This window comes from Ambystoma mexicanum, chromosome 2q (assembly GCF_040938575.1).
Source record: "Ambystoma mexicanum isolate Mex_15411 chromosome 2q, UKY_AmexF1_1, whole genome shotgun sequence".
NCBI classification, from domain to species: domain Eukaryota; kingdom Metazoa; phylum Chordata; class Amphibia; order Caudata; family Ambystomatidae; genus Ambystoma; species Ambystoma mexicanum.
In genome coordinates this window covers 29,070,734-29,083,788 of record NC_090924.1, presented here as the reverse complement: position 1 = coordinate 29,083,788, position 13,055 = coordinate 29,070,734, and the positions used below count along the sequence as shown (strand labels likewise).

At 39.9% G+C, this 13,055-nt stretch overlaps 1 protein-coding gene across 21 annotated transcripts in view; it reads right to left on the bottom strand.

Moving 5' to 3' along the window:
* The window catches only part of RBFOX1 (RNA binding fox-1 homolog 1), a 1,014,010-nt gene that overhangs the window by 104,121 nt on the left and 896,834 nt on the right, over positions 1–13,055 (bottom strand). For 13 of the 21 annotated variants that reach the window (XR_011303135.1, XR_011303137.1, XR_011303136.1 and 10 more), the window contains one exon: positions 8,364–8,416. The exons of the other annotated variants lie outside the window; for them this stretch is intronic. Coding sequence is in view for 10 of the 13 variants with exons in the window: in XM_069646785.1 (XP_069502886.1) it covers positions 8,364–8,416 (53 nt within the window). In the remaining 3 variants the exon portion in view is untranslated. The remainder of the gene's footprint in view (positions 1–8,363; positions 8,417–13,055) is intronic. 21 annotated transcript variants of the gene reach the window in all.

Below are 13,055 nucleotides of genomic sequence, written 5' to 3'. Positions count from 1 at the left end.
TTCTTTAGCATGCATTACAACCATGAAATAGGTTAGAAGCCTGTTTCCATTGAGAAAGGAACAGAGAAATGTGACAAATCCTTGGATGTCATCCCTTCTCCCTTTAGAGGGAGCCCCTTCCGATGAAGTATGAGAGGTGAGGCCGCTGCCCGATATTCCCGCTGGGGGTGGCACTCAGTGGGTGGATCTCATGGGGAGGGCTCCCCCTATGGGACTAGGGATGACTGTCAAGGAAGAATGCAGTATGCCCAACACAAATCCCCACCACCCTCAACCTCTTAACCTATGCAGTGTCCCATAATACCACACACTTCCATGCACCTCTGTAGGGTAGATTACCTAACCTCCATAAAATGTACTGGGATGAGGAAGAGTAGGAACTACAAATGTGCCTCATATGCAGTGACATGAACTGGGATGAAGAAGAGCGCAGATGAAATAGTGAAGGATGAGGAAGAGGTGTGAAGCAATGGGGAGTGCCCCACAGAACCATCATGTGCGCCTTAGACAACTTGAAACAAGTAAGTCCAACCCGATGATAAAAAGGGAAGAAGGACTTTACAAATTGTAAGACCATTCCTGGAGGAAACAGGAAACTGAAAACGATCTTGAGGAACAAAGACACCAAGAGTGCATAGACCGAGATACTTGCCTGCCGAAGAGGCATCTCCGACAGATCCGATGTGGTGGGACCAAAGAAGGAGGCAGAGACCAGGGCACCCAGCTGACTGGAAGAGCCAGCATGCACAGAGAGCAGGAAAAACATAGTCCAAACACAGGGGAATGGTGAGAGGCCGTCACAGATCCTGGAGAGACTGTGAGAAACCTGAGCTGGGAGGAGAAGCCCAGGGACAACCGGAGGTCGCTGGTGAGAAGCTTGGAGAGGACCGGGTGGCAGCATGGTTAGTGGGAACAATGAATGGCAGAAAAGTCACACAGAATATGGCCTGGGACCCACTCTTAAGAACTAACTGCCTCCAAAGTCATCTTCATAGTCTCAGTACCTGGCAGGATATAGAACCAGGTCTGCATCATCAAGAGAAGAGAATCTCATAGGTCTGGAACCCACACACTTGTATGAAGAGTAACCTAAGTCATCATCATAGTCACAGTACCTGTAATCATAGTGAACCAGGTCTACAGTATTAAGAGAAGAGAATCTCACAGATACGATACTGAACCTTTTTATTAAGTCATCTTCATAGTCACAGTACCAGGTAGTAAACCAGGTGAGCTGCAAAACAAATAACAAGAAAGACATGGGGAAGGGAGACATTCCCCCAGAAGCTTGTTAACCTTGTGAAAATCATAAGAATGGCAAGGGGAAGCGAGTCATTCCCCCTGGTGTTTGTAAACATTGTGCTAAAAGCCAAGGGAAGGGGGTAATTCTCTTGACATTTGAGAAGTCCACGAAAAAGCCAGGTGAAGGGAGTAATGCCCTTGGTGTTTGTGAACATTGTAATAAAAGACAAGGGAAGGGAGCCATTCTCTTGCCATTGTTAGATGCCTAAGAAAGGCCAAGGGAAGGGAGTCATTCCTCCTGGTGTTTGTAAATATTGAGATAAAGCCAAGGGAAGGGAGTCATTCTCTTGACATTTTGAGAAGCCTACAAAAGACCAGGGGAAGGGAGTCATTTCCTTTGTGTTTATGAACATTGTGATAAAAGACCAAGGGAAGGGAGTCATTGTTTTGGCATTGTGAGAGGCCTAAGAAAAGCCAGGTGAAGGGAGTCACTCCCCCTGATATTGTGGAAAGCCTGAGAAGGGCCATGCGAAGGGTGCCATTCTTTTGACATCAAGGTCTTGAGGTTGTAACATTGCTTTGTTTGTGAACTGCGACTTTTCAATTTGGAACTTTGTGTGGTGCATTTGAAAGGAACTGCAACATTTGAGAGTCATTCCCTCAGGAAATAGTTCCTTAAGACTATTGGTTACAGACATTCTGGCATATCTTTAGTATTGGGTTGAGGCACGGAAACCCCTCTGGTATGATGGCTAAGCGGGTTGAGTTCACATTTCTGTGATCTGTGTTTGATCTGCAGGTCGCAGGTTGAAATCCTGACAAGGTCGACTCATCCTTTCATCCTTCTGAGGTTGATAAAGTGAGTATCAATTTCGGTTAGTAAGAATATGTAACTATGTGCTATGTAAAGCACTTTGGATCTAAGCACTATATACATATGAAAGTATTATTATTGTTAGTGATAGGGCCACGTAGGGGTTTTCTTTTATTTTCTTATGAATAAAAGCCTTTAGCAAAAATCATGCCACCTGTGTGTCAGTTTCCCTCTTCCATACCATTACAGTACACAGAAATGTGTTTGCTGCTGATTAATGTAAAATGATCTGTCCCAAATTCCCATGCCAAATTTAAGTGCAGTTTTCAACATCATCAGGCTGATTCGTGGAATTTGTGTGCCGAAAAACGGGGATTTGTGCGCCATTCTGCCCGCAAGTCCCTGTTTAACAAATGAGGATTTGTGGGCAGAATGGCGCACAAATCCCCATTTTTCGGCGCACAAATTCCATGAATCAGACCCCATGTGTTTTGTGATTATTTTCTTGCTGAATATTGTGGACTTTGCACTGAAATTGCTGTGTTTCAAAATGCTAAAATGTTTATGAAAAATGTAATGAAAATTAACTTTGCTCAATATAGTTATACAATTTTCATTGTATGTCTTAAAATAATGACACCCTACATCTGGCAGTGCAATTCAAACATAAACTGAAATGTAAACTCTTCTGGATTGAGCCAATTAATTGTAGAAAAAACGTCAAGTGAACAGTAAAAAAGTAAAACCTTTATCAGAAGAACTGTATAGCTGACTATACAATTTGATTCATCTCTGCTTTCAAAATGTTATAAATATTCACACATAAGGCCTTGACAGTTATTCATTCAACAAAGTCATAGGGCCTCATTACCAGTCCAGCGGTAACCGAGGCCGTAAAACCGCCTGGTTACCACCGGACTCGCGTTACCATTCCGCCTCCGTGACTCCCGGAAATAGCAGGGCATTACAACCCTGGTGTCCTGGGAATTCCGAAGGCGGAATGGTGTTAATCCCCATTCCCACTGAGTCCTATAGGACTCAATGGGAGCGGGATCATGGAAACACCGGCACCATCTCGTGATGGTGCTGGTGTTTCATGTCCGCCTGCAGGTGGGCGGGGTTAAACCCGCCAGGTCAGAACTGGCGGGTTTGACGCCTCCGCCTGCAGGAGTTGTGATCACCCGGCATGGAAACAACAGTGGCGGCGGGTTTACCGCCACTGTTGTTTCCATACCTGGCGATTTGTAATGAGGCCCATAGTTTCAATTTTGTGTTTATCGATCTTGAAATAGTTCTTACATGAATGAGTTTGTGAAAACATGAAGTAAAATTCTGTTTCTTTGGAGGTGATATATTTGATAGCTGATAAAATATATATTTCAAATTGTGAACTTTGTCATGAAAAGTAATGTTGGTCAACATTTTTAATTTTCACAAAATGAAATAAAGAAATCTAAGGGGCTGATTCATGGAATTATTTGCACAGAAAAACGGGGATTTGTGTGCCATTCTGCCCGCAAATCCCCATTTGTTAAACAGAGATTTGTGGGCAGAATTCCACACAAATCCCTGTTTTTCGGTGCAAATAATTCCATGAATCAGCCCCTAAAAGAATCAGCACCAATTAGTTTGATCACCATTACACTAAAGATATCCAAAAGACAGTAAAACATCTTTTGTGTTATACAGTTGTTTAAGAGTGGTTAAGCATAGTGCATTATATAATGTAGTTACAACATAATGCAATTATTCTGACAAGCAATCATGATATCCATTTCTTAGGAACAGTACACAATCACAAAGACTTGCTATGCAAATACATAGAGTTTGCAAACATGTGAATTATAGAACAGATTGTTTGTTCAATGCAGCGCATCTCCCCCATATTTGTAATATTTATTTTCTAACTATTAATGATCACTCCTGATGGTGGAGCTAACCTCAATCAGTATGCAGGCTCTCAAGAGTTCTGGTAAATGCAACCATGCATCACAAATATATTCTCTGGGGATGATTTACAAGCATTTTTGAATCGGATATTCCAAAGGAAAACACTTTTCTAAATTACTTTGCTTTGGAATTATATCTGCAAAAGAGCCATTTCCGATCTTCCAGATCCCTCATTTATTGCATTCCTTCATTTCTGACTTCTGCAACAATTATTTACATGTGTAAGACTGTGTCTAAACTGTAGTACATGTTATGTTGTACTAAGATGATTTCTACCAAATTTGTCAATTCTGTGTAATCCTAATATGACGTTCATGGTCCCACATTGCATGAAACGTATTGCTCTGTTCACCCATTTTATATACACACAAATATCTTCCTGCACCCACACTGTAGTACATGTGCTGCAGATACATCTAACATTCAACAACACTCATCCATGCAATTTATAGTTACATAAACACGTAAATATCGAAGTCACTCTGCAGTTTATACAATCAGCAATTTCTACTAGTCCTACGACAATATCCTTCATACAATCACAAAGGTGTTCATTGCATAAGGTCTACCAGGAACCTCTAAGTTTCTTGTGAGTCGAAAATGTTGTGCTGAGTTGGAAAAAAGTACGTTCAGGGTTCAAGCTAATTTTTTCTAATTAGTTTTGCTGATATTTTCTTGCAGTTCAGGCATGACAGTGATGATTGTAAAGAGCTATAATCCACCCAGTGTGAAAGATGAGTGAGCAGCTAGCCTGTGAAAATAGTAGTCTATCCCCACCAAACTTTCGTTTTTAGAGCAATTTCCATAGGAACGATTTAAAGACCACATTAATTCACACACAGGTACAGGCAGGTAAAAAGAGATCAGACACAATATAATGATATGCCTGTCAGAAGGCTGTGTAGTCAGCTGTGCTTGCTTTTCGAAAATAGTGGCACAAGAGGCTTCAGAAGTAACAATGGCAATCTTGATTGTATGTACAGCCACTTTCACAATGACCGCAAAATGGTCAATGAAAGGGATAATTCAATTGGCTCGTTCCATTACTAGAGTAATAGTCAAATTCCATGCACATGGAATAAAGTGCAAATCAGAACACTAGAGCAAGTTAAATGCAGACATCACTGGGCTATGTTGCAATGACAAGGTAATATTACGTTTTGTAGACCAGTCTTAATGGAAACTACAAATGCAGCTACTAAATGCATTTAAAAAAAAAAAAAAAAAAATGCATTTCTGTTGACTATGGAAATCATAGTGATATGGTTGTTACATATACTAGTGGTTTGTTGGGTGAAATTCTTTCATGTTTATAATTGCAAAACGTTCATCTTTACAATGTTACCATCTCCTGAGAACGTAGTGTAGTACATGTATTAAAAAAACACCTAAATATTAGTCATTAAGTGTGCCACCCATACATATGGCATTATCAGACGAGTTCAAATGAAACTGCTGACAAAATAGGAGCAGGCACAGGATTACTAGCCAATACATACCATTTACAGCCTGTCTTTTTTCAGTAAGCATTTTGGATTTCAAGCCTTGCAACAATGCAATCAAGTTAATCCATGACTTCATTTTTTTCAGCCATGTGCTATCACGAACAGGTTGATGGCTCTAGATTATGGAAAACCAAAGAACCATACCAAGTAACAACCTTCAAGGATACCTGTCAAATAAAAGGTATCTCTGGTGCTGGACTGGACTGGACTAAATTCTATCTCAGTATTTATTGTTTTCAAAAACTACAACAACTCCATGTTTTCTACAATTGCAATTTGATTTCAGATGAGAAATTATTGTTCCACAAAAATTGGCAAGAAAAACACTGACTGTGGTAACCACAGTTCTTGGTTCATAGGCCATATATTCTGCACAGGCTTACCAGGAGCTGAATATATGAATACGTATGAGTACCAAGTTAGGAATTGTTTCTACTGATAGAGATTGTAATACCCCCTTCAGTAAAGTGTCCTAGGTTTAATATTTGTATTAGACAAACTTTTACTAGCATGTGTTCTATCCATATTTACTATTTCCTGAATACCACTGTCTGGGCCTTCTTTTCTTTACCACTTCACTGAGAGTCATATTTTGATTGTCCTGCATGTTGGCAATAGTCGTCATCATTAATTCAGATGGAGGAACATTGCGAAACACTATGTAACAACTAAGCTGCTGCTAGAGGAAAGCTGCATCTCATCAGAGTAATGGGTTGTGACATAACTAAGACATGTCTGGAGCAGAGGACCATACACACTACAACTGTGTCTTATTTTCAGTGTGTTCATTGTTCTGAAAAGTATCCGCTTATTCATGCATACGTAGAGGACTGCTTTTGGCCTTTTCTTCCATTTTCCACAACATTTTCAGTTTTCAGAGTAATATATATGCAATTATCACGTATATCTGTTCCCTGAACATCATATATCATATGATGTCATATTTGGTAAATGATGGCGAGGGTAACTATTTTTCCCAACGTTGGTTTTCTCCAACATGACAAACTCGTTTGATGTGCACTTTTAAAGTATGTTAACTCAACCACATGTTTTACTTCAAATATTAATGTATGGTTGGGTATCATCTTTTAGAGATAAATAGCAGACACAATGTGACATTGAGGGGGAAATTATATGAGATGTGCCTGATGGCAAACAGCCCAGCTATAGCGGGAATGCACCTACACTTCACCCACATTACATAATTGGAACAAGAACTGGAAGAACAGGTGCAAAACCTTTCAGTTTGTATATGGTCTTAAAACTAACTCCATCGGACTGTCATAGTGGTTCCACCCACTGGTCTCTATGTGGCTTGTACAGACTTTCACAGTCTTTATGTAGGGGAATTTGATGATGTTCTAGATAAAGACTGTAGTCAAAGCTACTTTCTACTTAGATGGGCCCCAAGACACAGACAAAACCAAAAGGACATAATTGGGGGCTTGACAATGCAAATATAGGTAGCCACTTTCTTGCCATATTTGTTAAGGTGGGGAGGATTCGCAGTTACACTAACAGAGCCCCTCTGCTTGGCATTGCAAACATCTACACCCTTTCTCAAACAAGCAATTTGTGTGGAGAAAACATGTAGGCCATACTCTGTGTGGCCTACATTCTGTGCTCATGTAGAAAAATTAGCTCTTCTAAGTATATGTCCCATAATGACAGTTATGTCATTTAAAGTCTGTTTCCCTATTTGCATCAGAAAATGTTCTCTAGTGGTCCAAGCATGACTTCAGAATGAGGCAATATGCTCCGAGGTGGCCGTCGTCCAAGTTAAGGGCCCAAGTGAAGCAAGGGTACCTTAACGAGGGTGGTCGGCCATTACCCATAGCATGGGCCCAGACACCGAGGGGCATATCACCATCAGCAACTGCGTAGTGCACTACATGGGTGCTTAATTTGAAAAGAAAAAAGTATTTTATCTCTGTGAGCGGTACGCCTCGCAGCGTCCTGTTCTCTGAGAGAAAATACTATACCGACATTGCTACCAGGGAATTGGAAGGCGGGGCTCCATACAGAGCCCCCCTTACATTTCCATGGTGGCCAAACCGGGAAAGGAGCTGTGATGGTGGATCCCTGCCACTGCAATCAGGTAAGTGGGATGGGGAAGGGAGAGGGAACACAAAAACAAAAACACGGTTGCCGGGGGAAGATGGTGGGTGGGGGAGCCATCCATCAAGCGGCTTGGAGTGCAGGCGTTCACATGCCGCTGTAGACCGCATTCTTAGCCACCTATTGGCTGGCTCCCCTGCCCTGGGTGCTAATAGGCGGTAGGCCCATTCCTTAATACAGCACTGCATGGCTAGTGCAAAAACCTGGGTTCGGGACCACTTCCTGCAATGAGCTTTCTGTAGTGGTGCCTATCTTTCAGATCATGCGAAGCTCAGTTTCCTTTATGCAAGATTTGTCAACCCTTAGTTTCTTGAAATCTCATTTTTTAAATTAAATATTTTGGTGAATGGTTTCAGTATGTATGTTTGTTATGCAATTGAACACTGGGAATGTGGCTATTCTATTTTCCCAAAAGATACTAATCATGTTACTTGCCATAAGCCTGAAGTACCCTATATGCAAGAGATATATCTTAGGTTGCCAGGTCATCCTTACATCATTGCACCATTTGATTGATCAACTGGTAACAAAACACTTCAAACTGCAAAATAATTAACGTTTTTAAATTGTTACGCCTAAAGGCTACTAGCACAGGTTGTAAATCAATCTAAACGATTTATATAACAGATGTTACTGTGGTGCGATTATTTTGTTGTTGACACGACGCATAAATGGAAGACAAAAAGGATATTTAGACCAGGATGGATGTGTTAGGTAGTATCAATGGTTGTTACCTGATGAGGAGTTACAAGAAATTTCATCTGCTGCAACGAAGACGAATTGATTTCTGTAAGAGAAGATAAAATTCACAATACTGCTTGCGGACTGGGGCATGTGCTAAGCTGCCAATTGATTTCTGTAGATGGGGAAAGTGGGAGGAACGGTGCTCACATATTTCAACGCATCCTATGATTGCAAATTCATAATAGCGAGGATGCAGACATGCTGGGTTCGGTTGAAAAATAAAATGTCAGCATTCAACTATGGTACATGAACAATGAATGCATCAGAAGCTTGGTTTTTAAGGATACAGATAAATCAGGCTTAAAATATATCACCACGTTCAAACAGTTCAAGTGATATGCCTTTTGACCCTACATTAAAATATTCTACAATGATTGGCTGTCCAAGAGTGCTGTATAAGCATTGAAACATAAACCTTTAGTACAGTTTGGTTATAAAAGACCAAAAAAATGCAATAAAAATTTTTTTTACTATTTTTTTGGAGTCCTCATATCTATCCTCTGGTGTTAGCGGGTGGCTTTTAGAGAGGAGTTTGCACCTCAGATAGAGAACACATCCCATTATCCTTAGACAAAATAAATAAACAGAAAGTGGCTACATGGGAACATGCAAAGAGAGGAATAATGTAAATTGCTTAGTCTATAATGTCCTAACTATGTGTCAGAATGCATGATCTTTTCCCATGGTATTATTTTTAAACAAATATGTATGACTGTTGTCACCTGCATAGATAGGAAATGTGCAAAGATTCTTCAATTCTGCAGTTTGAAGCAAAAGCATATGTATAAATGGGTCTGATTTACTAAGTGTTGTTCAGTGGGAATGTGCCCAATTGCAAAACAGATTTTGTAAATCAAGCCCTATATATGTTATAGCTATATCCATATATGTGAAGCTGTGCATTCAGCACAGACAGAGGTACATAATAATTTGATGTGTTTATATAAATGTTTTTCATTAACAATTAACAACAAAAATAATGTAGAATACATGTAAATGCCTTAAAACCATCATAAAGTTCCCCTTTCCTTCAATGTCGTTTCTCTTCTTTGGTGCGCAAGCATAGTTGCCTGCAAGCAATGCTGTTCATATATCAGTTAGAAGAAGGTTTCCAAAAATATAATTTTCCAGAGATTTCAAATATGTTTCAAATATGGTCATAGTCTTCGATAGTCCCTAATACTATACTTTCCTCAATCTCCAGCATATTCCATGTTCATAAATGTTGCCTGCAAAGCAATCATTCCCTCTACTATTGGACACAATTAATGCTTCTTACTTCAGGGTGAATCTAAAGTTCATAAAGGGGCAACTACAATCAAGGTAGAATGCTGTCAGACCTATCAGTATAACCACTATCTGGATAATGTAGGTATCATTGGTGGTGATCAGGCATAGTAGTGCAGCAGGATCATCCTCCAAACATTGCACAATAGGTTTAAATTCAAAGGACAGAGAGAGAGAGGGGGGAAGTTGTCTTACTGCCATGCTGCACCTAAGGAATAGATGGAAATTGGAGAAAAACAAACACCCTGCTGTTTTGGCATACTTCTGTAAGTGAAAGTGATACCACAAAGTGGGAGCATGCACACTTCTGGTGTGTGGGCCTGATTTTGGCTTGTTTACTATGGAGGTGCCTGTAGGGAAGTAGCACATATTTGGTAGTTTGGTTTCAGTTTGTCAGATCAGAAAATACTTTTTTTCAACTATCGATTTGCTTTCTGCAAGGAGCCGTTTGTTTGCGTTGGGAGGCAGTACGTTTTGGTCCTAAAGCGCATTATGTTAACCCCATTATTTTGCAAACAGCGTTTTCAGAGGTAGGACCTGATTATTAAAATTGATACTTGTGTGAATTAAAATATACTGGCTTAGGTTAACTGACTTAAATCTTCCTTTCCCTATGTATAATGTGATATATTCAAAATAAATTATTAATTGAATATTACATTAGTGCACTTTGAAGGGTTTCGTCTCCTTGGCACGTGGGCAAATTCTTACTAGCCTGGAGTATTGGAGCGGGTAGAAATCAAAAGATTTCTGATGGTTTCAGCTTTAGACGCTTGTCTGACATAATAGCCATGAGGGCACTGTCAGTACAATCAATCCAACTCGGTTTAGTTTAACTTTCCATCCACTACCACTGGATTTTGTAGCAATTTTGCAGCACACTCTCTCCCTCCACATGAATATAAATATCAAAGATAATCGAAAGGAAACACCATTCTAAAGGGTCAGTTTGGTGCACTTTTCCTTAATGGCAGGGAACTGGTTGTGTTGGATGGCTGACAGTTGGTGTGCATCATAGTGCTATCTGTTTAGAAGTCATATGTATTGACTAAATCAATCACATTGCAGCAATGAACTCTTGCTTCAGAGTCACTGTGTCTTTTGTATAGTTATCAATATTCAGTCATCTAAGGCTGTTCCCGAGATCACTTGTTGATTCCTTTTATAAGCCTGCTATGATCATGCACTGACTGTGCAAGAAGCCTGATAATGATTTATAAACCTCCTTGAAAGATTCTGGGATCAAATCCGCAACCTCTTACCGCCTCATACAGAGTCAGTCAAAGTATTTGGTTTTTGTAGTTTTTCCCTTTACTAGAACTGGAGAAATCTGCACTTCAAGCACGGTATGTAGTTGTGCATCCAGTACATTGTGCTCCTGCACTAAACAGTACCCCTTTTACATGTCTTCGAATCACACTGATGAATTCCAAAAGTATATTCCAATCAACAATTTTCATCTTACAATCTTAGTTTTCCTCTCGGGCCATGTACAGTTCAAGAACTGGAGGTGAAGCCATCAAGGATTTCGGCTGGTTCATTGTACACACTTGTACATAGACTTTCAAAAACCCTCTGACTATAGACCTCATTATTCCAAAAAGTACAGTTTTCCCATTTACTTTTTGTCACTCGCAACTTATCTGTTTCCAGTTCCACACATTTTGGTTAGTTTGTTCCTGTTTAGGAATGCTGCTAATGTCTTGTGCCCTTGCCCCTAACATCATATTTTTCCACTTGAAACGTTGCATTCAGATATTCTTCTTTAAATTTGGTCCCTTGCACCTTTAAATAATGTTCCAGAATGTGGCTATTGCTTGCTTATTCTTTTTGTGTGGTGCTCTTTCCCCAATGCCCAAACCTCTCTAGCACTGTAGACATGTTTGTAGTGTTCATGTATTCTAGCAACATTCGGTTTTCCTGTGCTGTGAAAAGTGTCCTTGGCCAGGGTCCATGTGTACTCATACACTTTTTGGATTCCTTCTGCAAGTATTCCTCCTAACTCAAGGATAACGTTGTCATACACTTGCATTGAAACTTTTCTGTATACCTTTTAGCCTTGATTCAAATTGAAGTTCCCCGATGGTTACAGAGTTCAGTGCTTGTTAGTAATAGCTTCCTTTGTTTTGGTCTACCCGAATTTTTCGTCTCTTATAATTTTCATTGACAAATTATGTCCCGAGATATTCCTTCCATGACTTGAATGTATTCAATGAATTACATCTTAATTACCAAGGGTATCAGGATATTTGTGGTACTGACACAATTCCCCATATATAGGCCGGATAACTGTGGTCCTTCTGGTAGTTCAAAAGTTAGGTAACAATCATGAGGCAACCACACTGCCATTTCTATAAGGGTGGTAAATCTTAGATACTCTTTATAATGTATTAATGAATTCACCTGTCCTATTGGATTCTACAACTACTCTTATCTCCAGATTTGTCGCATGGATCCTGTTCATCTTGCAGAGTTAACATTACGGTGCCAGTGACATTTCTTCATAACATCAGTATTCATATATGAGTCTCTCCTCTTTCTAGGGTCTTACTAATGAAGGTCCTAGTCTATTCCAGACACCTACTCCAGGCCATTTCTTATTCAGGTTCAGTCAATAGGCCTTGTCCAGCCTCATCAAACCGTCAACCCGCTGTGTAACTGTCCTGGTAGCAATGGCTTAAGTTTGCAATGTGCTAAATTAAGATGTGTTAGAATTCCCCTGTATAACCTCTATGTGGAGGTATGGTGACCTTGTTTTGGCACTAGATCTTGATATACAGGCATGACACAAACACACACATATATATGATTTATTAATTCAATGTTGCAAATGGATTGGCTAAAGTTCTTTCTAAATGTCTTGTGTTTGTGGTAACATCTCATTCTAGGGTGCATATTGTCTGAATATATTTCAGCAGCATGTATGTGTTGTATTCAGCGTGCACAGGCTGAAGACGCTATGCATGCTCTTGTGATGCTGATTGTAATGTTCTGTATGGTTGTGCCACTGGTATACAAAGACCACTAATTTTTTGCCTGAGAACCTAATGAGGAAAAGGATGGCTTGGTTTCAAATGCATTCCTTAGTCAACATTATTATATGATCTTAATTCGATGCTACAGCAGCAAATGGATTGGCTAAAGTTCTTTCTAAATGGCAGGTGTTAGATTTGAAGTTATTTCAGTTTTAACATCTCAATCTAGGGTGCATATCGTCTGAATGCATTTCAACAGCATGTATATGTTTGTATTCAGCGAGCGTGCACAGATTGAAGATGCTATGCGTGCTATTGTGATGCTGATGGTAATATTCGTTATGGTTGTGCCACCAGTTTACGAAGGACACTAATTGTTTGCCTGAGAACCTATGGAGGAAAAGGATAGCTTGGTTTCAA